Source organism: Lates calcarifer, linkage group LG20 (genome assembly GCF_001640805.2).
Source record: "Lates calcarifer isolate ASB-BC8 linkage group LG20, TLL_Latcal_v3, whole genome shotgun sequence".
NCBI classification, from domain to species: domain Eukaryota; kingdom Metazoa; phylum Chordata; class Actinopteri; family Centropomidae; genus Lates; species Lates calcarifer.
In genome coordinates, this window is record NC_066852.1 from 8,705,794 (window position 1) to 8,730,509 (window position 24,716).

At 42.5% G+C, this 24,716-nt stretch overlaps 3 protein-coding genes across 9 annotated transcripts in view; 1 reads left to right on the plus strand and 2 right to left on the minus strand.

Moving 5' to 3' along the window:
* Positions 1-5,178, plus strand: part of fam222ba (family with sequence similarity 222 member Ba) — a 29,069-nt gene extending 23,891 nt beyond the window's left edge. For all 3 annotated transcript variants that reach the window (XM_018692107.2, XM_018692108.2, XM_018692109.1), the window contains exon 3: positions 1,464-5,178. In XM_018692107.2, coding sequence (XP_018547623.1) covers positions 1,464-3,178 — 1,715 coding nt within the window. In that variant the 3' untranslated portion in view covers positions 3,179-5,178. The remainder of the gene's footprint in view (positions 1-1,463) is intronic.
* On the minus strand, positions 3,250-16,871 carry trpv1 (transient receptor potential cation channel, subfamily V, member 1). 4 transcript variants are annotated; one of them, XM_018692103.2, is made up of 17 exons: positions 16,698-16,871; positions 16,147-16,196; positions 14,506-14,736; positions 14,168-14,325; positions 13,925-14,077; positions 13,558-13,695; positions 11,711-12,009; positions 11,263-11,439; positions 11,036-11,191; positions 10,850-10,945; positions 10,686-10,756; positions 8,703-8,868; positions 8,546-8,612; positions 8,072-8,397; positions 7,865-7,986; positions 6,315-6,439; positions 3,250-6,199 (listed from the first exon to the last, which is right to left on the minus strand). In XM_018692103.2, the coding sequence occupies exons 3-17, from the start codon at positions 14,712-14,714 to the stop codon at positions 6,105-6,107; spliced, it is 2,358 nt and encodes a 785-aa protein (XP_018547619.1). In that variant the 5' UTR covers positions 14,715-14,736; positions 16,147-16,196; positions 16,698-16,871; the 3' UTR covers positions 3,250-6,104. The 4 variants fall into 4 exon arrangements, with proteins under 4 accessions (XP_018547619.1, XP_050934420.1, XP_050934419.1 ...); XM_051078463.1 differs by having other exon boundaries at positions 16,147-16,225; XM_051078462.1 differs by having other exon boundaries at positions 16,147-16,265.
* A 297-nt stretch (positions 16,872-17,168) lies between these two features.
* shpk (sedoheptulokinase) lies at positions 17,169-24,481 on the minus strand. 2 transcript variants are annotated; one of them, XM_051078691.1, is made up of 7 exons: positions 24,265-24,481; positions 24,014-24,155; positions 22,084-22,243; positions 21,820-21,972; positions 21,455-21,630; positions 20,829-21,029; positions 17,169-19,623 (listed from the first exon to the last, which is right to left on the minus strand). In XM_051078691.1, exons 1-7 carry the CDS (start codon positions 24,400-24,402, stop codon positions 19,229-19,231), a joined length of 1,365 nt encoding a protein of 454 aa, XP_050934648.1. In that variant the 5' UTR covers positions 24,403-24,481; the 3' UTR covers positions 17,169-19,228. The 2 variants fall into 2 exon arrangements, with proteins under 2 accessions (XP_050934648.1, XP_018548106.1); XM_018692590.2 differs by having other exon boundaries at positions 22,069-22,243.
* Positions 24,482-24,716: the final 235 nt, after the last annotated feature.

Below are 24,716 nucleotides of genomic sequence, written 5' to 3' on the forward strand. Positions count from 1 at the left end.
GCCTCGGTGATGGCGGGTGTCGAGCTCCAGCTCCTTGGCCCAGACCCCTGCATTAATGAGGCTGCCATCAGCAGGCTGAACACTTAGTCACAGCAGCCCCCCTGTGTGCCGCCCCATACCGGCCCCGCACATCGCTGCCCATTGTTTCCTGTTCACAAATAAAGCGGGAATTAATTAGCCAGTTGGCACAACTCTCTGTGCCACCGTGTCAGCGCTCACAGTTCAGCTCCGTCCCTCATCCCTCAAGCCCAGTCCGCCTTCTGTGAGACTGAGCATAACAGCCACGGCCGCATGAAACTGCAGACCTCTGCCAGCAATTCAGACATTTCAAGTTACTGCTCACTCAACAGCAGAGAGAAGTAGCTGTAATGACGACATCTATTTTACCTGAACTGAAAATACCCCTCCTTGCAGCTTATGAAAGAGGAAGTTAAATGCAGCTGAGGAACTCGTTTTCCCTGCACTCTCTCATGTCCATCAGTCCAATAGTTGTGGTGTAAGTGGGTCAGAGTGGCGGGGCTGAGGTGATAGGGACAGCGAGATGGAGGAAAGCAGTGAGACGAGCCTGTCGTTCTCTAAAACGATTATCACTGACTTTTATTGTGTAAGTGAAGTGAGTGGAAGCGAGCGCACGAAACGCACAGTCACATCTACCCAGGCTGAAAACGGGTACATAATGTACAAAATACTGACACATTAGCCAACACCTGCATTTTAAACAGGCTCATGAATGAGACACACCATCGTGCTCACACATGCACAAACACATAATCATGTTCACATTGTCACTTTGACATTGTTAAATTTAACCACAGTGCTTAGCAGGTATAACAAATGTCTGCGAGCTGAGGCCTGGGAGGTGTTCCCGCAGATCAGAGACGCTGCTGCTGTGTCTGATTACTTGTCTGCTGTCATGGAGCTCTGCTCTCTGCGTCTATCTCTTTCTTTCCCTCTCCCCAAAGCAGCCACAGGGGACCATCACTGCCTCGCTCACTCTTTGTTTATGTTGTGAGTCAGTAGCAAGCAGCGCAGCCCCCCCTCAGCTGCATACTTATTGTTTGCCCGGATGCTGCGTCAATTAAGGCCACTAAAAGCTCCTGACCTCAAAGTCACAGGCGTGACCACAAAATTGGATTTTAGACTGGGGATGTGTCGGCCCCAGTAGTTCAGCCAAGAATGAGATCGGAAATCTCTCTCTCTTCGGCCTCATGAGATGGGAGCTATGAGGGTTTTAGAAGAAAAACAGTGAGGTATGGAATATGAGAGCACTGTTGAAATCAGGTTCCTCTCAGCTGCTCAGATTACAACTGATGAGCTCTTTTGTGGCTTTTACTCTTCTACCTGGATTGTTATCTCTCTCATTGTGCCTTCCTTTTTACCCATTCTCTTCATCTCCCCCACTCTGCCCTCTCTTGATTTCTGTCTCTGTCTTTACCTCTGACCTGTTCTGTCCTTCACCCTAGGGGACACCACACAAAGGATGAGATCCGCTCCATTTCCAACCCCTGCAGAATTGGATGCATATGCTAAGAAGGTTGCCAACAACCCCCTCACCATCAAGATCTTCCCCAACAGCGTCAAGGTCCCCCAGCGAAACCACGTGCGCCGTACAGTCAACGGGCTGGATACGTCAGGCCAGCGCTACAGCCCTTACCCCTCGTCTCAGGCCAGTGCCAAGACAGGCCTCCTCGCCATCGTCAAGGTGCCCACGGTCAAAGGCATCCTGAAAGATTTTGACGGCAGCCGGGCTCGCTTGCACCCTGAAATCATCATGAACCCCCCCACTGGACCCTACCAAGTGGCTTCGACCAGCACTTTAAACCACCACCCACCTCTGCCAAACCTCCCCCGGTCACAGCAAAGCTTACCCCTCCAACCACAGGACCCACCTCAGACTCTACAGATGCCCCTCCCTCAGCACCAGGGCCACACCCAGAGCCTCAGACACCCTCCCCCCATGGCCCAGCACCCTCAGGGCCCATCCAGACTTCAGACTCTGTCTCAGCACCCAGCCCTTGGCCACCCACAGGGGCCCCCTACTGTCATGCTTCAGCAGCAGCACCTTCAGCAGCAGCCGCCCCCTGGCCTGCAGGGGGGCAGGAAGCTGCAAGATGGCGACGCACCACCTAATGTTACCGTTTCTACCTCAACCATTCCACTCTCAATGGCTGCTGGGCTGCACCAGGGCCGCCAGGCCGACCTGAGCACCATTGTGCATCAGATAAACCAGTTCTGCCAAGCTCGAGCCCAAGGTGCAGGAGCCACCTCCATGTGCGAGGGCCAGATCGCCAACCCCAGCCCCATCAGTCGCAATCTGCTTATCAGCGCCTGCTCCAGGGTCTCCATGCACAGCAACCCCGCCACCCCCGGCTTCCCCCCACCCAACTGCATCATTGGCCCTCAAGAGAAAGCCACGGCTCTGGTGGGAACTCACCCTCCACCCAGCGTGGCTGTTATGAACCACTTGCCTTCCAGCCACACTGATCTCAAGCAGCAACACCACTTGCAGCAGCATCTGCATCCACAACAGAATCAGCAGCAACAGCAGATACAACATAATACACAGCAGCAGAAGATGCGCTCTTGGAATCAGCACCAGTTGGCTCATGTACCCCACATTCAGAATGGTGGGACCCACCTCTGCAAGCAGCCTTCCAGGGACCCCGCCTTCCATTTTAAGGGCATGGGCTACCCTGCAGAGGTGTGTGTGGGTCAGCCTTACACACTGAAACCTCCCGTAGAGAGGCCCACCCCCTCTCCCCCTGTCAACAACAACGGCATGCCCGGTCCCATGGCCCACTACCCTAATGGTCACTACTTCCAGTCCCACATTTGGAACAGCAGCATCCTACCCACACCCAACAGTGACAGCTCTGGGTCTCAGGACGTAGCCATGCCATTCCACGGTGCGGGCCCAGGGGGGTGCACCACATTAGACTGTGGGCCCCCCGGGGCTCCCCATTACAGGCTAGGAGCGAGCTCCTCCTCCACCTCCTCCTCCGCCCAGACTACTCTGATGCAAACGGCAGATTACTTGGGTGGGGACTTCCAGACGCCCTACTTCCGCGATCAGAATCTAGGGTTGATGGGCAAGATGCACAGGCCTACTCTGAGCAGGGTAGGTCCAGAGGTTGGGGATGGCAGAACCGCTCTCATCCAGCACCCAGGGTACAGATAAGCTATGGCCTTGTCTACACAACAGTTATCAAACCCCTTTGTTTAGTCTTAAGAAAGGAAACACATGAATAAAATAAGTTGATAACTTAAACAAATGACCGCTAATGTTAAAGAGGGTAAATTAATATATTTAATGAAGAACAGTATTTTTTTGTTCTTTTTTTAATAAATCTTGCAAGTGATCAATTGCTACCTTTATTTTTGTTAATGAGTGCATTTACCTGGCACTTTAGGGAACTTTTTCATGTGCGTGTGTGTACATGTCTGTACTGTGTGTGTCATTCCCTGCTCCCAACTCTATCATACTCATCTATCTGTGTGCCTGGATCTTAACAGATCCTGTGTAATTTCAACTTCAGACTTATCAGTAAAGTTTTCTTCTGCATGTAAGAATGACGATAAACAGATCCCTACTAAAAAAAAACTACCTGGATGTTTTTTACAGGGTCTTGTCAGGAAGTTTGTGTTTTACTAGACAAGCAACTAATTTTCTTTTCGCTCAAATCTCATAGTAAAGTCAAGATTAAACACATTCATTAGGACATTAGGGAGTAATGATCTTGTCTCAATGCAAAGCTATCAAACACTGGAGACTACAAAGTACAGCTTGTGGTATGCACATGTACACAGAGGTTTTGTTCTTTTTAAATGTACTTATTTATTTGTATAATAGGATATTCGAGATTGATTCCTCTCTGTCAGTTAAGGAAGCATGTAATCAAGTTGTTTGTACATAGTAAACATCCAGCAGGGAGCAAATATGTTAAAAAGGTGATGCTCCATTCTGCTTAAAATGCTGCAACGAATTCAGGTGTTCAAAAAAAAAAAGAAAAAAAAAAAGACTTTTTGTCAATGCCAGGAAGGTTTGGCAACAAGATTGTGAAATGTTAAGTGCAGAAGACGTCATGAAAGCTCAACTCTCATACCTTAAAATGGCCAAAGTCTGGTTAACAAGGACACACTGTTATGAAGATGTACCATTTTTGTTTTCCTTTCCTTTTCAGATCGTTTTTGTAACCATGACAAATGTATTACTTGAATGTTGAGATTATTTGTTTTGCAGGTATTGAAGGGGGGTGGGTTAGTTACAAGGACAAAACTCTGGAGTAGAAGAAATAATAGTGTTACTAATGTCATGTAGAATCTAACTACGAGTCTAACCAGAGTTTTGATCCTGACAGCAGGAACTTAAGTGAATTAAGTTACGTGTAGTTGCTACTGATTCTGATGTGAAGTCTGCCTGAAAAGACCAAATTGATCACTTGCAAGATCACTTGGAGGTAAACAAAACTGACTTTTAAGTTTAAAGTGAAACAGCAAATGCATTGTTTATTTTATTGTACACTGGCTTACCTACTAGACTACTGTAACTTTAAAATTTAATGATTGTGTGTGAATGTTGCCTGCTGATGTGGGTAGAGTTCAGGGTGTGTGAGTGTGTGTGTGTGTGTGTGTGTGTATAAACACAATGACGCCCATGTTTTGTTCACCTAACTCCCTAACAGCCCTTAAAAAGCCTTAAGTGTTTGGTCCTTGGACTTTCCTTTGCAAATGAGCATGGTTTTAATGAAAACCCCAAACAATAAGGAAAAAGAGGATGGTAAGGATACACAGAAACAGCATTTTTTTTTTCCCAATCTTTTTATTTTAATGAAGTTTTGTTGAATAGACAGGCAATTCCTTAGAAATTCTTTATTATGGAAAGCAAGAAAAGGAGTAATATTTTGTAATTATATATTTTAGCAATGTGTAGTTACAGAGCTGTAACTTTTTTTCCAAGTTTCAAAGCTTCAGTTTGCAGTTGTGATTATTTATAATACTTGATTTGCTTGTTATTTAAATTTTATTTTCTCCTTTGTTTCTTGTACTATTGCTGTGAAATGGAAGAAGGTCCATAAGCCTTTCTTTTGTGTCATTCTGTACGACAGATAAGAGGCAAGAGCGTGAGAGTTGTGCTACTCTTTTTGTAATATTGTAATAATAAAATAAAGTTCTAATTTATGCTTTGAATTGAGTCTTAAATGTAGTTTGGATCATCTGCAACACTGTTGTACATGTCTGAGCTAACAACAGGCAACTTAACTGCAGTTTTCTTCTGCTCCCTTCATTCCCCATGAGCTTAGATACAGTAACTTAACTATTGTCATCCTGACTGTTCAGGTAGGTTTCTATTCACACACCTGTTTCTCACATAATCAGCCTAACAAGTGGCTGAACGGCTCAAAAGGCCCGTCTGAACCACATAGAATTTGTACTACAACAGCTAGTGCTGAAGGTGGTGATTGTTGCACCAATTGCTGTGCTTTCATGCCATTTATCCGAGCCTGCCTCCGCCAAATAGAAACAGGAAGAGGAGTAGACAAAGCAAGCTGTGAAATCCGCAGGAGTATCTGGCTGCAGTAGATTTAGCTTGTCTGGCTGTGATGAAAATGGGAGCCGTATAAAGGGCACACAGTGGGAAGCCAGGATCAGCACCTTCATGATCACTATTCCTCCATGAGGGATTTTGAGCGATGCCATAGGTGCCGGCGGGTTATGGCCTTTTTGCAGAGAGGATGTGCATCCTGTTCAGGTGGTGGCAGAAACAGCATGCGCAGATTAAATGCTTTATGTATTTTAAAAGCACGGCTCCCTTGGTATTTAAGCAGCACTTGTTGCAGCATTCAGCATTGATAAATTCTACTTTTTAACACCATTATGTCAGTCCGATAAAACATCTACACCATCTTCCTCATCCCTGCTCATGTCAGTAAAATATTGCCTCAGAGATTATATTCAAAATAAAGCTGACACTTGAGTATCAGTCAGTCAAAAAGACAGTGCATCCATTTGGCAGTTACATTTCTTGGGGAACTGAAACTGAATACTATGTTTGAATGCCTCATTGATCGGGTCACTCGGGCTGAGTGAAGCTCTCTGTTGTCTCTTTAGACCGGTGTGGTGCTCAGAGGACTCATCTCTGTGGACTGATATGTCCCCAGCCGCCGACTGCCCTCCATGAATAAGCCTCTCCAGCTCCTCCCTGTGGAAAAAAGGAGGAAATGTTACTAGAGGAGGATTGCTTCCCTGTCACAGAGAAATGCCTAAAAAGCCTTTTCTAATCTAGAAACTTTGAGTCTGCATCCGTGTCTCTGTACCTCTGTTTGTCTGTCTGTGCGAAGGGGTGTCGGAGCCGGGCTGTTGGACATGATCCCAGCAGCCAGGATCCTCATTGATTTTGCCCAGGTTGATGTTCCATTTGTTCCAGTTGACTTCCTCCACTCTGAGACGACAAGAAGAGACACATGCTCCAATTACTGTCTGCTGTGTGACACATCAATCAGCTGTCAGAGAAGGCAAATTAGTGAAGAACAGTGTGCTGCACTTCAATCGATCCTCCTCACACAGCTGCATCTTTTGTTAAATCTTAAAGCCTAAACCTTTGTTTCTGCCTTATTATTATTACTTGCTCAGAGGATCGTCCTGTAGTGTTGAACAGTTTGGTGTAAGAAATTTTTACTCTTCAATGTTAAAAATCTGAGAGGTAAGTCATAAAGAGATGAAACTTTGTAACATGCCAGATAATGTCTCACACCCAAATCAAAAAAAACAAAAACAAAAACAAAAACAAATAGACCAGCCAAAGCTTTAGGTCAGATGACTCTCCAGTACCATACCTCTCACAGTACCCTTCCTATCACCAAGAAACCTGACACACACCCATCATCTCATTTATGGACACACATGCAGATTTAGTGTCTCACCTTCTTCATCTCAACTGGAGATGATACAGGACCACTACTGAGCAGCAGACATATGAATAGTGTATGCCGTCTCTGTCACTAATAACACTGACTAATGGAGATGTATTCAACCATCCTAAATATACCAAAAAGGTTTTTATCTAGGGCAGGATTAATCTGCGGGGGGGCCCTACTTCTCCTCTGAGTCTGTGGCCTGTTGCCTTTTAGTACCAGGTACCAGGTACAGTGCACACTGCAGATTACATGGTGGCTTCTCTACATTTTGCCCAGAAACCAGCTGGTAATAATATGCTGGCATACTGCTCTTCCACTGGTTTACTGTGCTGTGAAACACAAATTGTTTTGGTAATGTGCACTGAAATGATGAAAATATAAAAGACAGATTTCCCTACCAGACAGGACCTCAATAAACACGACTGAATCTATAGCCATGCTAGCAGCTCTGTTCACAGCGGTGCCTTGAGCTAAATACTGATATCCTACACTATGTTGATTTAGCTTGTTAGCACATCATTAGTTTTTCAGGCTTTTGGTTACAAACCACAGTGTTGGACAAATAAAAATATTGAGTTGATAATGGTGCCAGGTGAAAAGCGGGATCACTAAGGTTGTCTGTACTAAATTTCATGGTAATAGTGCAATAGTTGAGACATCAAAACCACAAAGGTTAACATCATGGTGGTGCTAAAGGAAAAGTCAAAGGATTCATGGCAAACCATCCTTAAAGCCTCACACCTGGCATAGTCAGCTGGCTGTTCATATGTGCTTTATATTAGCAGAGATCTTTGCAGATGAACAAATTACACTCATTTCCACACAGCAGGTGGCTTTTTGGGTCCATATAGTGGGGACATTTATTATGGAAATATACATATTATCCAAGAATGAAACTTTTCAGAACATGTCAGTCACTGATTATGTGATCTAAGCTGAAAGAAGCCAACCTGAAACACCGGCGACGGTCATCTCCAAGAGCAGTGCCCAGTTTTTTCTCCACCCCACAACGAAACCTCTTTCTCAGACAGCAGGGCAGCCTCTTCTCCATGTCCAGGATGGTATTGGCCCTCTGAAAACAGTCGCATCACTTCATCAAAACCACAGCTGCCTGGATCAGTGACTCACATGACCCACGAAACCACTGGATGCCTCACCTGCAGCTTCCAGATGCTGGCACTCTCCAGGGTGATCTGCTCCACAGTGCGGTTCATGAGGGCGATGAGCATGTTGAGCAGCAGGATGTAGGTGAGTATGATGTAGCCGATGAGAAGCACATAGAAGACCTCCTGGTACTGGTAGTCCTGGGTGAACTCCATGTCACCCATGCCGATGGTGAACTTGAAGAGCTGCAGTGTGGTGTAGGAGATGTTTCTGAAGCCGGGTTCCACGCACTTCTCAGGGTCAGAAGGGACATAGAGACGGGTCTTCCCACTACTCACAGTGTTGTTAGCAGGGCGCTCTATTAGCAGGCTGACCACCGCTGTGACAGCAGACAGGAAGATTATACACGACATCCATTCATTGTGTACTGTTTGTAGCATTATTACAATTTTTTATCTCAAAGTGGGAGGGTGTTGAATGTCTTTTTGCTCAACTATTTTCATTGACAGAAGAAAAAATGAAAACACCTGCTGAAAATCCAAAGAGGAAGACGATGTAGACGAAGAGGAAGCGCAAGATATCACTGAGGATCATCTAGAAAAAAGAGAGGAGATAAAAGGCTTCAGGGATGAGAACGTTCACTGTGATGTTCACTGTGCTACAGTGCAGCCTTATGTGAACTACCTTCTGTATCATGACACTGTAGATGCCCATGTGTTTGTCACCCCTGGAGAAGTAGAGCAGGTTCACCCAGCTCAGAGCGAGACACAGGACCAGGAAGCCGAGGTACTCCTCCTTCCCCCACAGATACAGCCCGGCCGCCATCATGAAGAGGACGCCCTGGAGGAAACTGCAAACAGCAGAGAGCCAGCTGTGACTTTCAAATCATTTTAATATGTTTTTACCTACAGTAGGACACACGCAGGTCATTACTGGTTCAATGGACCTTTTTCACTGCAGACATTTTGAGACGTCACAGGTCTAAATAATACAATGACTGAATGCTGAATACCACTTAGCTACTTCTGTGTCAGCGTTCTTGTACTTTTAATAATGACTCACTAGTCTCACTGTCACATTTAAATGCAACTGAACCGTTGTTTATATTATTAGAATGTTTTTATGTTTTCATTCCGTTTTGTTGTCTCATGAACTGAGGTCAAAGGTCATTGTGACATGTTTTTGACCTCATGAACAAGATGCCTCAGGAATGACTTGAGGGATTTTCTTCCAATTTGGTGAAAACATTCACTTGGAACCAAAGTTGAACAGATCAGATTTTGTCTGTCAAAGGTCAAAGGGCACTGTGGCCACACAAAACATGTTTTTGGCCATAACTCAAGAATGCACACACTAATTAATTGCAAATGGACTGATTGGTGGAGGCATACAACTGCACTGCAGTAATTCTAGCTCCTATTATGACAAGTCAAAATGTGTGCTGCATTAAAGTCCGACTGGTTGATTGTATACACCTGTGTCTGGGAGGTCACACAATTCTGCTGAGTCAGGATTGTGGTAATATCTACACCACAAAGACAAAGGAACACTCAAGCAAGTCCATGAAAAGGTTTGTTATTTTTGGTGTCAAGTGAACAGTACACTATCAGATGTTACAGGGGTTGACATATCGATCTGTGAAGCAAAGTGCTGCTAAGAGATACAGTTTGTCTCGATTATATTTCAGTTATAGACGTGTCAGTTGTGTCTCTGTTAATGATGCAACAACAGCTGCTGATTTTATTAAATCCTATATTTATGCATCTGAAAGATAAACTGTAACAGTAAACATAAAAATAATGGTTATGTTTCAATGAGTCGCATCAACGACTGTTTATTTTCTTTTCTTTTTTCTTCTTCTTTTTATTTGTCAGTATTGTGTTAATGATTGCACTGTTCTAAAAAATGACCAAAAAAGCCACGTTAAAACCTTTTTGATTCATTGTTCAATTTAATTCAAGGGGTGAAGGCACTGTATGTAAATCTGTCTCCTGATATAAAAATCTTCTAGCATGTTTTCCTGATTAGTTAATCTCTGAAAACTTTCATCACTCGCTTCCCAGTGAGTGAGGAACATGTCAAGACAGCTGCTCCTGAGCCACCAACTAAATATTTTCAGAGAGCAACTTAACACCCTCTGTAAATTTTGTTTTTGATTACTTCTAGCATTTCAATATCTCAAATGGCAGCGGTGATATAGAAGTGTTCTCCATGGTGTGCATGAACAACAGAGCACATTTTTGACCACACCCAGATGAAACAGATATAAAATTGCTACCAGAGGTTACAGTGAAACATGGTTTTTCCACCTGGTGTTGTTTGTTATCTACACAGCATTTTAAAGCTACCCCGCGTAGACTTAAAAAAAATCTGTGGTCACACACAAAAAGATACATGCACACATGAGTAACACAATATATGTTGTCTGCCTTGGTTTCACGCTGTTACACACTGATGGACAGCTGGTGGCAGTAGCGTGCAAAGAATTGTTGCATAGCGCCAACAGAGGCAGTGAAGAAGAAGACACATTCATTAGACCTTAGGGACACACACAGTGCATTTTGGTGACAAACACAGAATGTAATTGTAACTTGTTTGTGTACAAGAAACTCCACAAGGCATTTTTAATTTTGATCAGGTCTAGGGGAAAAAAGCTCAACTACTTACAAAAGAATCTCATAATATCCATCAATCAGCAGTGTCTGCAGCTTCGGACGCTTCCTCTTCATGTCAATTATCTGGGGATTCAGATATAAAAGTGAATACAGTTTCCACAAGGTGCTAATAAGATTGGATGGACTTGAATTTAAAACACAAGAGTAACCACATACCCCTATGACAAAAAAATAGCAGTTTGCCAGTGCTGTTAGTAGCTGGCCTAAAACATAGAGGTAATCCATTGTCGTGTGTTCGATGGGAAACGGTGGCTGAGGGGCAGAGAACACACATCAGCAACATCACCACAGGTCTGTCTGGGATGGCTAGATCAATCACGCAGTGTGTAGCAGCCAGCTCACCTTTCCAGTCTTCTTATTGTAGGCCACAAGAGTGAAGATTATCAGGTACAGGAGGTAGACCAGGAAGTTGAAGAAAAACAGTCGACCGGCAAACCTCTTCCACTTCTCATCCAGCAGCCGGTTCAGAGGCTCCGTCTGGAGCATCTCGTGACGGTTCTGTGAGGAAACAGATGTTTGAGTACAGAATAATGACAGCAGCTGCTCTGACTGGGTTCATGATGACTTACGGGAATGTCACAGCCGTAGATCAGTATCTCCAAGACTGAGTTGTTTTCGGATGAATCCAAAGAGGCCAGGTCATACAGGGAGCAGTGGACGGGCCCGTAAACCCATTCAGTGAATTTACGGGACAAATGTTTTGTGTGACTCTCTTGGAATTCCCGTCGCAAGATGTGTGAAAAAAGCTGGAGACAAATGAAAAGAAACCCAGAAGGTTCAGGGTCATTCATCAAGGCAGATCAGCATAAAGACTGTAGACATGTCTGGAACCCATTTTAGGCACTAAAAGCCAAACTTCTCATGTTCAAGGGTTTGAAACATTTTCTAATTTTCATCACTATATATGCCCATTCCCAAAAGACTAACAGACTTCAACTCAGTGGAGCTTGGGGGGCATGGATTCAATTTTTGCTTCTGTACCCTTTTGCATTTTAATCTTGTCATGTCTGTACTGACCCCTATCTTCCCAGTCTTGGCAGCCATTTTGAGAGGCGTTAGCCCTTTGCAGTTCTCAATGTCCTCCAGTTTTATATTTGGATACAGTCGGGCGGTGGTCTTGAGGATACGATCGTACATGCTGGTGATGAACTCTGTGTTGTCCTTGGAGTTGTCAGCCACCACCACCAGAGCGTGCAGCACTGTGTTGCCCTGAGAGTCTGCCAGCTTTGCATCTGCTCGCTGGTACTCGTTCTCCATCAGGAAGTCCACCATCTCGGCCTGATTGGTGCAGGCTGCCAGAGACAGCGGTAGCTCACCTGAGGACAACACACAGAGAGACTCTGTCATCTTTGTTTACAACCTTTTTCTTGTGTAATCGATTGAAAACGCACAGAAAACTTATTGTTTTTCCTTCCTGTTTGTATCATGTGCTCTACCAAGAGTCTTGTCTAAGAACCTTATCAGTTATCTTTAAATGGACTGTGTTTGATAGAAACTGTCCTTCAGAGGTCATCTAGACAGTCTGCAGATTAAAATCCTGATTAGCTTCTTCTTTTACATCAGTCCATGTTCTAGATTTGACTCATCCTCTTCCTATCTTTGAATAGGACACTGTACAAGGACACACCTGCACACATGCAGTTGGTGTGGATACATATTACAAGATACAAGAGAACAACTGCACTACGCTTTGAGATAAATTAACTGGCATGCATACTTTGAAAGGTCACTCCATACATGGTACAGTGATGTTAGGGTGTGAGGGTTTGAAGGCAGAGGGAATATAAGAGGCAGGTAGGTGCTACTGATGGTATGTTCCATTTGAACTGGAAGTCAGAATTTACAGGTTCCCAGTCGAAAAGTTGAACGGAAACACCACCTGAAGTCAGATTTACGTCTCAGAATAAACGCCTCACCACCTATGACCCCAAAGTTCAAGATGGCTGCTCTGTGCATCATCAGTAATGAAATCAGTAATAATATACTGTTTATTTGCTTTTCTGTCTGCTTTGTGTCTCATTAAATAAGTCATGCACACAACTCTGTCCAATTTCTATCTGTGGACAGTTCGTCACTGTGTTTGTATGTGCAAAATATAGAGTAATGTGTTGTTATCAATTGCTATTGCTATAACAGTGGCTAACCTGGCTAGTGTAAACCCCCTTCACTAACTGAAAAATAAATAAATAAATAAAAGTCAGACTTCTTGTACTGGAGTCTTGGGTGTGATGTCAATCCTAACTCCAACCTCAAAAGTAAATGGAACACAGCATTAAAGACCATGTTGAGTTGCATTTTGGGAAATGTAGGGTCTGAATATCGCTGCCTCTGTTTGATTGATTTTGACCATTCTTCTTTTAATCTGTCCCTTGTGTGCCCCCCAACTTTATGAAAGTGTAATACAGAATCACTGGAGTGTCCCTTTAAGTCAGTACAATATTGATCAGTACAGCTGTGTTCTTTCCTGCTGAAGAAAATAGCATGTCCATTTATGAGCCCGCAGTACATGGTTATTCAGTGGTGTAGTAGTGTCTTTTGTTTTTATCTTTAATTAGCATGAACTAAGAATGAAAGAATGATTAACAATAACTTGAAAGGAAAATAATGAAACACAGTTTTGGAAAATCAAGAAATTAGATATAATGAGAAAGTCCATTTGCAACTCACTGTCACAAAGAAAGCTGAAAACAGACATGTCATCAACAGAAAACCAACAACCCACACTGTCTGAAATACAGTGGAGGAGCAACCCAGCAATGACAGCAACAAAGATGCTCCCAAACTCTCACATGATACCTCCCAGATGATCTGTGTGTGAGGCTCCAGAGGTGGAATGCCCCCTCTCTGCAGCAGCATGGACTCACCAAAGTAAAAGTAGGGGCCGTCATGCGGCTGGAAGAATTTTCCACAAGCTTTGGCATGGACATCTGCTCCTTTACTGACCAGTAGTTTCACATAGGAAATACTCCTCCTTTCAATGGCAATGTGGAGAGCTGTCTGGCCTGTTGAAGTCAGTCAAAATATATCAGAAAATCAGTCACATTTCTTCATATTCCTTTACTGCAGTTAGGTTTCTTAGGGCTTTAATTATGGTGAAAGTTAATGTAGATATTACTCTCCCAGGATTTTTGCTTTATGTGGAGAATTGGAAAGATGCAGACAGAGAGAATGGGGTCAAATATGAAAGGATTATGTCAAATTCAAGTTCCCAGATTCACAAAAATAGTTTACCTTTGTAATAGCTTTTGGTGTAGGCTGCATTCACAAACTCTTTAATGTCACCAAGCTTCTCTGAAATGTCAATTAACAATTCCACAGTCTCGTTCTTGCCATCTTTGAGGTGCAGCAGAGCTTTCATCAGGGCAGTTTTACCGTAGGACTGATCTGCAGGTGCATATATTCACAGGGTTAACACACAAGCCAGCAGCTTACAGCGTGGTGCATCTGCTGCATCGTGGGCCCTGTCATACTCACATAAGGAGTCAGAGAGTTTCTTCATGTTTTGATACAGGTACTGGTACAGGCCGTCCAGCTTTCTGACATCCCTACTGGCCACCGCTTCAAACAACCTTTCAATGTCAAATGTCTTGCTGTCTCTCTTCCTATTGTCCTGCTCTTTACCTCGAATCCCTCTACAAACAAAATATATTTTACAGATAACTGGGTAAAAATTCATGCAAGTCAAAAGGTCAAGCAGCTTCATACGCCACATTAATCAGCACTGTGATAATACACAGCACCCATGATATAATGAACATTTAAAAAAATAAGGCAGTGCTCCATGCATGTTATCATTGCATGGAGAGGCTCACTTGTCAAAGTTGAGATTGAATCTGATTTGAGGCTTGGTCGCCTCCATTTCCTCCTGGTAATCAGTGTCCATGGGAGCCATGGGTGCCTCCTGGCTTGAACCCAAATCAGAGGTCAAGCCATTTTTCTTTGCTGCCTTTTTCCTCGCTTTCTCTTCCTCCGTCCTGTCATCTGCCTCCAGGGAGAAGCCAAACATCTCTGACTTGTCCATCTTTACCTCCCCCTGCTGTGGTCTGTGTAGAAATATGGCACAACAACAAACGGGTCCAGTGAAGATAATTCAACAGCTATAGGTAAATATGTCATACAGCTTCAACTAATTCTCTCCCACAGATTCCCAGGAAAAAAGGGGAAACAACCCAGTCACGTATGATTTAGTTTAGAAAAGCAATATGGAATGTAGAGATGAAAAAATATGTTTATTCTGCTACACAAAATGCTGTCTCTAATCTTCTCCTGCCTCTAATACTACTCAAATCAAATTGAGAAATGCAGAAATTACACTTCCAAACTGCTCACAACTGTGTCACACACACACAGGTTGCTTTGACTTAATTGGTCACAAGCCAGAAGTGGTTCAGTGTTTTGTTGTTACTATGTGTTTGTATCAGCTGAGTCAGAGACATGCTTACCACAGGGGATCGCCTCACTGGCCTGAAAAGGCACAGACATATTTTCAGACATGTGATGTCTCACCCCCAGTGACTAACAAAGAAGTTTATTTAGAAGATGATTTCCATGACTGCAGTGAACGCAGCACTCAGTCTGATAGCCACTTCTCTGTAGAATTATCAAATCATTCACAGTCACGTAACTCGTGTAAAAAACAGAATTTCTGTGCAAATTCCTGCAGAATTCAGCTGATTTTAAGGTAAAGGGAGACGTGTAAAGGAAGATGGGAACCTACATTTCTGGTGGGTTCTTGTTCCCCTTTCCATCCATAAAATGGGGAATTAATGACTCACTAGAAATGCTGCTAAGACTCCGTGATCATCACAAGAGGAATATATATATATATATAGCACAGCACGAAACAAAGGATGAAAAAACAGAGAAGTGAAGCCCATTTTCTAACCAAACACAAATGTATTCTTTATAGCAATTATTTAGTTGCATCAAATCTGAATGACAAATTAACATTTTCAAACAAAAGCTGCAACATTCATACATAAATATTTTTTTTTGTTAATTAATTGTATTTGCAGAAGCATTTTCTTCCACACCATATATCTATATATCCTGCTGTATTATTAATGAATCCTCTCATTCATGACCTACAGCACTGAAAGCCTTTGTTTTGAGCAACATACTCCAGCTGAAGTCTTCTGATTATTAATAAAGACTGTAAAGAGAGAGACAGTTACATCTGTGAATTCTTTTCCCTCTGCTTTTACCACTATCTGCTCTGTATCCTCATTAAAGCTCATAGAACTAGAATCCAAGCCGCGCAAAGTATCATTTTACATGTCTGCATGTCTGAATGTTCAATGTACAACCATTTTTTAAAAAAAATTATAGTAACATGCTATGACAACAGAAAAATATATATTAGACACAAAGGATTTTATTCAATGCTTGAAGACCTGACGCAATCTAATCAATTGAGTCTGGTAAACAAAGCCCTAACATGTCATTTGACTCACCAGAAATAAGTCCTCCTCTTCCAGATTGTGTTGTTGAATAAAAATCTGATCTTCAAGTCAAAAACAAAACAACAGTGTCCTGCAGAAGTCAGGGTGTGTGAATCCTATTGTGCTGCATCCTATGATGCTCGCAAGACATAAGAGACATGAGGTAGCTGGAGCAAGTGAGAGGGAGATAAAGTGACCCGCCCTAGAGAATATCAGAGCCCATTACTGGAACCTCGAAGGCTTAAAAGGATGCTGTATTGACCATCCATGCTCATGTCAAGACAGGAAAAAACATACCACCACAAAGGTGTTTAATAATGAGTTTATCAGTAAGGGGCTGAGGAACTACAGAGCACCTTAACACTATGTAAAGAGCTTTTGCAACTTTTCCATCTGGCATTTAGACAATTACATTCTATTAACATACTCCAAGTAATCTACTGAGGCGCTTAGCTGGAAAGAAATGCAAGGAAGACCAGTGGTGCCATAAAAATTGTCTCTGGAAATATAAACATGATCAACTCATGCCTCTGGAAATTAAAAAATCTGAAAGAGAAACTTACCCCTATTGAAATGCAGATTTTCTGTAACTTGTGTATAATATTTCTCAAGCAAGTTTTCTTTTTTTAGTCCTTAATGTTGTTTAAGCTTCCTGTGTTTTTCACCAGCCTTTTTCACAGCCGTTTCATTTTAATGGGCGTGTGTGTGTTGAGTGCAGCTGTGGTCCTGTGACTGAGTGTGTGGTTTCAGAGCTTCTGCCTACCAGCGCAGTTTCCTTTAAGATTACTTCCTTTATTCACAGTTAAACAGAGCACGGCACAGCAAGATGGTTAAGACAAGCTAGAACTTTATCTGTGCTGATGTGCAGCCTGATGTTACCTCAGTGTTTCTGGCCTTTTAATATGAATTTTTAGTGCTCTGTATTCAAAACCTGAATTTATGGACAAGGATACAATCCAGATGCTCTGTCAAAGCTAACATGGAGATGTCACAAAACATTAAAATAAAAACAATATTTAAAATTTGAGACAAAATGAATTGTTAATACTGCTTTATTTTGACTATAATCACTTCAGGTGTCAACTATTGGTCCAGTGACAGAAAAAACATCTGCATATTAACTGTAGTAATTTCAACAAAATGCTGCAAATTATTAACTAGCAATACTAATAACACTGATGTCATGTGTGTTTTCAACAGTTACAACTGTATGTACTTGTAGCAACTCAAAGTGGAAATGTGAATTAAGACGTAAAATCAAGAGAAGGCAAAGAAAGTGCAGCAATCATTCATGTAAATAAAAACTTGGTAATAAAAAAAGCTTCATATCCCTTAAACCAAAAGCTGTCTTTGTAAAATAGGGCCAGTGGGTGGATAAAATTTAAAGAAAATATAACCAGATAGTTTGAATCTGCTGGGACAAACTGGACAGGAACAGTGAAACATACTATAATAGTATAGCTCAGCTCTTGAGCAAGGCACTCTGAACCTGAGGTGCACGTGTTGAGATACTCTGAGGCCAGCCAGTGCCAGACTTTATGCAGGTGTGTGAATGATAAGGAAGGTGCTCCTGCACCAGACTAAACCCTTCCCTGAATAAATGTGCTGACCTGAGTCCTGTATCACAAACATTAGTGGCTTAGCCGCTGTCTCTGGGCCTAACTCATATCATGACACACTTTTTGATCAAGGCAAATCGCATTGGTAACCAATGTTGCATGTCTTTACCTACTCCAGAGCAGGTGAACTTCAGAGTATCAAATCAAAACCTAACTGACCAATCAGATCAGTGGAAAGATTCAGTCATCATTGGATCCTCGCTGGGACTGAGTTTATAATAAAGTGACAAGTGATGAAGAGCAATAGAGACATTTTTAGGATGGGTAGAATTACTTTGTTTTTCTTGATAATAGAGATATTATGAATATTAAAATTAGGCTTCCAACAATCACAAAGTTTCTTTCATTCCCCACAGGATTCCTGTTGGTGTATAATTTTTAGACTCCTACTCCTTCAGCACTGCTCAGAATAACATGAGGCAACATTTGTTTATCAAATCTTTTTAGAGTCAATAATAATTTGACATATAAAGTATACTCAGTGTGGCTTTTTTTCTCCACCTCTTCCATGTGAATGTGCTTAGAGCTGAGCAGGAAAACCCAGAGTTACAATAAATGAGCCAGTAGAGCCACAGTCAGTTGGACTAAGTTGAACTTGCTCAGTGATACAGACCCATGTACACGTGCAACACCGCAATTAATAGAGTGGGTCCCTTAAGCAATTCCAGACTGTTGAAGTGAAGATATTAAGGAGAGTTGAGCAGGAAACATCAAACCCAGAGGGAAACACAAACTCATCTGATATAGAAGGCAGACAGAAGGAAGGAAAAAACAATGACACAGTAATATATGATGGCCTGTTTTCTGCTTGGATGTTAACATGTTTCATTGATTTTATATAATATGCCTTTCAGCAATGAGCAGGAATGAGCATAAACTTGTTGCTCTCTGCTCTTAGTACATCTGTGTTGGTGCAGAAACCAGCAGCTGTAAAGCTGAGTGATAACAGAATGTGTCGTTTGTTGTCTGTATACAGCCCTAATAAGGCTGCAGTCAGTGGAGAAATTAGCTCTACAGTAGATTTTTTTCTGAAGAAAGATGATGAGCATCTTTCCAAAATAGTACAAATATTTGATGCTGCATTGACTTGATATTGGAAAAAACTAACACATCAGTCAAACACTTCAGTCACAGTGTATTTAAATGTTGTAAATGGCAGATTTGTTGCTGCTCTCAGCAGCTACATTGAGCCAGTATGTCAATCACTTGGTAGATTCTGTCCTTTGGTCTGAAATTTTCCACAACCCCTCCACTCATACTGAGCCACAGGATACACAAGAGTTTTGATCCCTGTCCTGACAAACACAGGTTCTGTTTTTGCTTCACAGATCAAAATAAGTTTCAGTATTTCAGTTTGCTTGATTGGTCCTTGTTTAAACGAAGTCATACCATGTGATATGGTATTCAGAAGTGTGCAAAATTCTCAGTTAATCATGTAAACAGACAGGGATTCCCCTGTGGATTAAGAGTCTCATTCAAAGTCGGTCACAGAGGACCATGGCCACGCCAACAGCAGAGTCCGCATTCTGTCTGTACACCACCGGCTGAGGAAACGCTCTCTCAACTTCCTGCCTTAGCACCTCGTTTCGAGCCAGCGCGCTCCCACTGCCCACGATCCTGCTGACCCCCGCCTGCTGCAGATGCTCGACAGGCATCATGGAGGTGATGTTGTCCAGGACTCCGCTGCACAGCGCCCTGGTCACGTGACCCAGAGAGAGATTGGAGGCAGAGATGTTGGTCACCTGACCGAGGCAGAAGGGGTTGTGTCTCTCTCCGAGGATGGTTGGACTCACCCTCAGGTCACTGGTTTCCTGGTTTAGGGCGCAACCAATCAGCTTCTCATATAAGCATGAATCACTCAGCTCAGCATCTGTGAGGAGCAGGCAGGTAGTTTATTACTTGGATGAAACACATTTGATAGAAATGATCTGTTATATTGGCATCACTTCATTATAATCAATTAATCTACACTAAAGTGGTTAGTACATTAGAAACAAAATGCTGATCACAAAGTGCTGATCAGTCTGGTATCATCAGTGATGTATGTTTTATCTGCTGAAAAATCAGCAATATACTGCGTGTGTAGATAAAGAGTATAGTCATGCCAGCAGCTCTTTGGAGCTGTACTCCTGCACCGCAGTGCTTTGTGCTAAATGTTAATATCAGCATGCTAACATGTTCGCAATGACAATGCTACCATGGTGTTGTTTTACAGATTGCATTTTAGCAACTTATTGTGCATGCATTTGCTAAATAGCACTTAACACAATGGCAATGGCACTAGATGAAAGGTTAGGGGATCACCAAATTCATCCCGAGGGAGCACTTGGAGTGCTTGTACTAAATTTCATAATAATCCATCCAATAATTAACAAAACATTTCCCTCACCATAGCTCTTAGCTGTGTACAAAAAGTCTGGCCATTTCCTTGACCCCTATATAATGGGGGCACAATACAGTCAGATGATTAATGTGCTCAGGATTCGGACGCTGTAGTACAGAGGGAGTGATTCAAGACAAAGCCATTAGGATTCATCCTCTGGGAGCCATGAATGTACACAAAAATTGTGAAAATCCACCCAATATTACAGATACGGTGGCTTCAGAAACATTTTTGACCCCTTCACTTTTTGTACTTTATTGTGTTATGGATTTAATTTTAAATGGATAAAATCTGCCCATCAACACTTCCTCTCCCTTCTAATGAAGACTGAGAGGATCTGTCAGGCAGAATGGAATAAACTGCCTAAATTGCTGCCAAAGGGGCTTCTGTAAAGTACTTAATTACTAGTCTGAATACTTTTGTAAGTTTTTGATTTTTAATCAATTTAAAATTTTATGAAGTCAGTCTGGACCAAAGTGTTGGACTGACCAACACTGCCCTCCCTAGAGCCACACCGTTAGCGAGGCCATTGGAGAAGACCTGAGTTTGTAAAAAGGTAGTTACTGCACCTCTATTAATTTAAATCAATAGTGAGCTTAGAGGAACTTAATCAGTGAGGTACATTTTATCTCTTGAAATATCAATAATATTCTGCTTCATGTGTAGATAACTTAGTAAATAAAAATACATACTGAGCTCTTTCATCCAGGTCGTGAGCATCTCCACAAAAGTGGCCAGTACATTCCCTCCGTTGAGCGACGCTGCCACCGCCAGGTACAAGGAGTCAAAGTAGGGGAAGTAGGAGATGGAGGAGGTCAGCTGAGGAGAATGTGGAGGTTTGAAGTCAGCTGGCATGGCGAAGGTCAGCTGGGCTGAGGTGCTTATGTTAAGAACTGGGAATGTAGGAGAAAGATACAGTATGAGGTGGATGAATAACAGCAACAAACATGAAATGCAAGAGATGATGGTGGGATTACACTTAGTCCATAATGCTTCTGCTTTCTGTGTGAGATGAAACATAATAATGACAAAAACTTTTTGTTTTGGTTGGTTGTTTGGTTTTTTTTTTTTTTAGAAAAATGCAGCATAAGATACATGGGTAAAATGTTTACAAAAACATCAGAGCATCAGTTATAGTACATTGAAGAATTATTAGTAGTGCATTAGTAGAAGAGATCAGATGAGAACAGATATAACATGTTACGGTGCAGCCATAATGGATTCTTCCATTTAAACTGAATAAACTATGAGAGTATAATACATTCAGTGCATTAACTGTGATGAGAGATGAGAGAGATGACTGGACTTCCTCTTTCACCTGCATCTGTTCTCGCACTCATGCAGGAGTAGACAGAGCACTGGAAGTCTCCCAGGGCGGCCCCTACTGGTGTACCGGCAGGAATACCATGCCAGTCAGAGCACGTCTGTCCTGCCAAACCGCCAGATGGCACACACTGAGGAAGCAGGGTCAAAGGGAAGCCGGCGCCCCTCAGACTAGAGCATGCACACACAGAGTAACTTGTTATGTAGGTTACGCATAACAACTGTGACAATGTAAGCTTGTAATGATGTACAACATTTCTCATGCAATTAGTACTTCAGTTGATGTGTCTTACTCAGGAAATGCTCTGCCAGGCTCACATAAAACCATTATTAAATGAGGAAGTGAAACACTTCACATACATGTCTATATTCCACTGGTTGGAGGAAGTGTTGAAGAAACCCCAGCTGGCTGCATTCTGAGGTGTCATCACACACACATCCAAACCACACAGCATGGACACCACATAGTCCTGAATGGTACCTGCAACTGTGAAGTCTTCAAGGAACTCAGGCCTGCAGTGAAACCACACATCTTTACATTTTACTTTCACATCATAAAAGCAAGTTTTACAGTCAGCTCTACATGGGTAGTTTTTTGTGTGTGCTGACCTGTGTTTCATGTACCAGAAGATTGTTGCGCAGCCAAACCCTGTGGCTACACTGAGATGTGAGTCTGGTTTTGGGAGAGAGGACAAGAGTTCACTGCTGCAGCGGCCATCCTGCCAAGTGATCAGCTGACTGGTGTCTCTGGCTGTGAAGAAGTCTCTGTTGGACCAATCACAACCTGTGAGGGGAGAGCAACCTGGTCGCATTAGATTTTCCGTGGTTATAAATCTATAACGTGAAAATAAAATGTTGTATGCAACCAGCAGAGGGCAACATAGTGATAAAAGTCTGGTTGAGAAGAGGAGTTATCTCCTGGTTTCAGTGCCTGTAACCTCCCAGTTCCTCAATCCATGTTTAAAAAAAGCATATTAAAAGTCATCAGTATTACAGACTGGGAGATCACTGTAATTCAGCAGTCTGAAAATGCCACACACTCACTGAAAGGCTTTGTCTGTATCCCCATCTATTATTAATGAATGTTTTTCTGAAGCATGCACTTAAACATTAAACATTAGGTGGACTGTTGTTGCATCAAACTGTGAGTCTCTCTCTCCAGTCTGGAAACACAGATGTGATTGTTCAGATCAGAATCTAATCTGATTTTCTCAACTTTACACAGAGGAACCACATGTGATAACATTCACTGATCTGTGATAATAATTACAGACAACTGGGGGACACACTTAAATGTCAACACTCTGAACAACACATTCAAAATCATTAAATAGCTGATGATATATACCGGGGCGTCACGGTGGTGCGTTTCTGTGTGGAGTTTGCATGTTCTCCCTCTCCGGGTACTCTGACTTCCTCCCACAGTCCAAAGTTAATTGATAACTCTAAATTGCCCGTAAGTGTGAATGTTTGTCTATATGTGTTGGCCCTGCGATGGACTGGTGATCCGTACCCTGCCTCTTGCCCAATGTCAGCTAGGATTGGCTCCAGACCCTTAATGGATAAGTGGTATAGATAATGGATGAATGATATATACTCTACTCTAATTCTAATCTCCATTATGTGCATTCATATTGAGACGTGTTGCAAGAACAATTGGAAAATGCTGGAAGTGATTGTCCCCACCCTCTCACACAACCGGATTAACTGACACTTATGTACTAGCAAATAGATCTATATATCTACTGATGACATAATACAAACTGAAAGAGAGATTAATCTGAGGGACTGTGAAGCCATAAATAAGTTAACAGGCCTTGGTTTCTTTCTCTTCTTTGGAAAAACAGACTTTTCTCTGTGCTCCAATAATAAGATTATTATAGTCTCAATATTTAGGAGACATGTGAATACATCTGATTTATCATTGATTAGCTTAGCTCTTTGGAAATAACTCAAATCTCAACTAATGATCTGTCAAACCATAATCTGAGAAATGAGGTCATTTTATTTGGTAATTCACTCGTGGCCTGAAAACAAAACTAACCCTATGATCATGGATCAGCACATCATTTTAAAAATCATCCAGTCCTTTGTAATGATGGAGACTGTCACATCTGAGAGTGTGGTGTGGGAACCTTATTATGGGCCTCTTCCAGGAATCAGAAGTAGGCTGTCACATGAAAAGCTCTAAATGTTTCTGAACTGGAGCCCCTCTTCATTTCAAAGCCCTGGGTTATTTTAAAAGTTGAACTACCTAAATATGCACATTTTATAGCTGGAACAAATGAGATTTTGCTCATTTTATCTATTTTTCAGGGTTCTGTGCTATCAGATTCACTTGCTCACAAGATAAGTCATCTATCTGTCTGCATCCATCTCTTGTCTCTTCCTCTGATCATTTTTGCTCATACAAGTGAATTAAAGCATGAAGATATCAGTCTGTCCTCCTCAGACGACTCATGTATCACAGTGCCGTTGTTACACAATTCACCACACACTGTTGTGAAATGCCACATCGTGCATACATCCACACAGGCAGGCAGTGTACTCTTACCGCTCTTTGCTTTCCAGAATAAAACCCCGTGCATCTGTCCGGACAGCCCGATGCTGTTGACATGCTGCAGCTTGTCTCTGGGCAGAAGGCCGACGCACCGATTCAAAGTGTCTATGATCCTAAGAGTATCCTGCTCTTTGGCCTGTGTGACAAGAAAACGTGGCCAGGTTACTCACACACACTCAAACACTCTGCGGGGTTAATGCTCCCGAGCTGCAGGGGAAAGTTGAATGGGACGTGAACGCACTCACCTTTGTGACGCTATTGTTGATGATATCGGACGCCGTGGGCAAAGCGTGAGTCGCAACTACAGCTCTGGAGTCAGTTTCAAACAGAACTGCTTTTACCGAGGTGGTACCCAGGTCTAGACCCAGGATATAGGTCGACATGATGGATAATGGCACTGAATACTTCGGCGCGATTAGGTCAGCTGTGCGGCATCATCATCAGAGGGCAAAGTCAACACTGTTGCATTCATGTAAAACTAGGAAATCGTAAATTTCCCTTTTATTTGACTGTAATTATTCCCAAACGGATGGTTCCACTAGTAAAGATAGGAAAACCAAAACAAGCAAGAAATTGACCTCGTAATTGTCTGTGTACGACAGATTGAGGAAGAACTTAAAATCTGCTTTGCTCCCAATTTTAACGCTCCTCTTACTGTGTCATATTCAACGTGTCAGACACTGGTGTAGCTACCAGT

What these genes read in the sequence shown, in the direction of transcription:
- trpv1 (XM_018692102.2), bottom strand. Translation starts at nt 14,714, where the DNA reads ATGGACAAGTCAGAGATGTTTGGCTTCTCCCTGGAGGCAGATGACAGG. An exon ending in ACAATAAGAAGACTGGAAAG is followed by an intron (nt 10,946 to 11,035) that starts GTGAGCTGGCTG and finishes TCTGCCCCTCAG; the next exon opens with CCACCGTTTCCCATCGAACA. An exon ending in GCACAGACAGACAAACAGAG is followed by an intron (nt 6,200 to 6,314) that starts GTACAGAGACAC and finishes TTTTTTCCACAG; the next exon opens with GGAGGAGCTGGAGAGGCTTA.
- shpk (XM_018692590.2), bottom strand. Translation starts at nt 24,402, where the DNA reads ATGTCGACCTATATCCTGGGTCTAGACCTGGGTACCACCTCGGTAAAA. An exon ending in AACCAGTGGAATATAGACAT is followed by an intron (nt 21,631 to 21,819) that starts GTATGTGAAGTG and finishes TGCATGCTCTAG; the next exon opens with TCTGAGGGGCGCCGGCTTCC. An exon ending in GAGTGCGAGAACAGATGCAG is followed by an intron (nt 21,030 to 21,454) that starts GTGAAAGAGGAA and finishes CTACATTCCCAG; the next exon opens with TTCTTAACATAAGCACCTCA.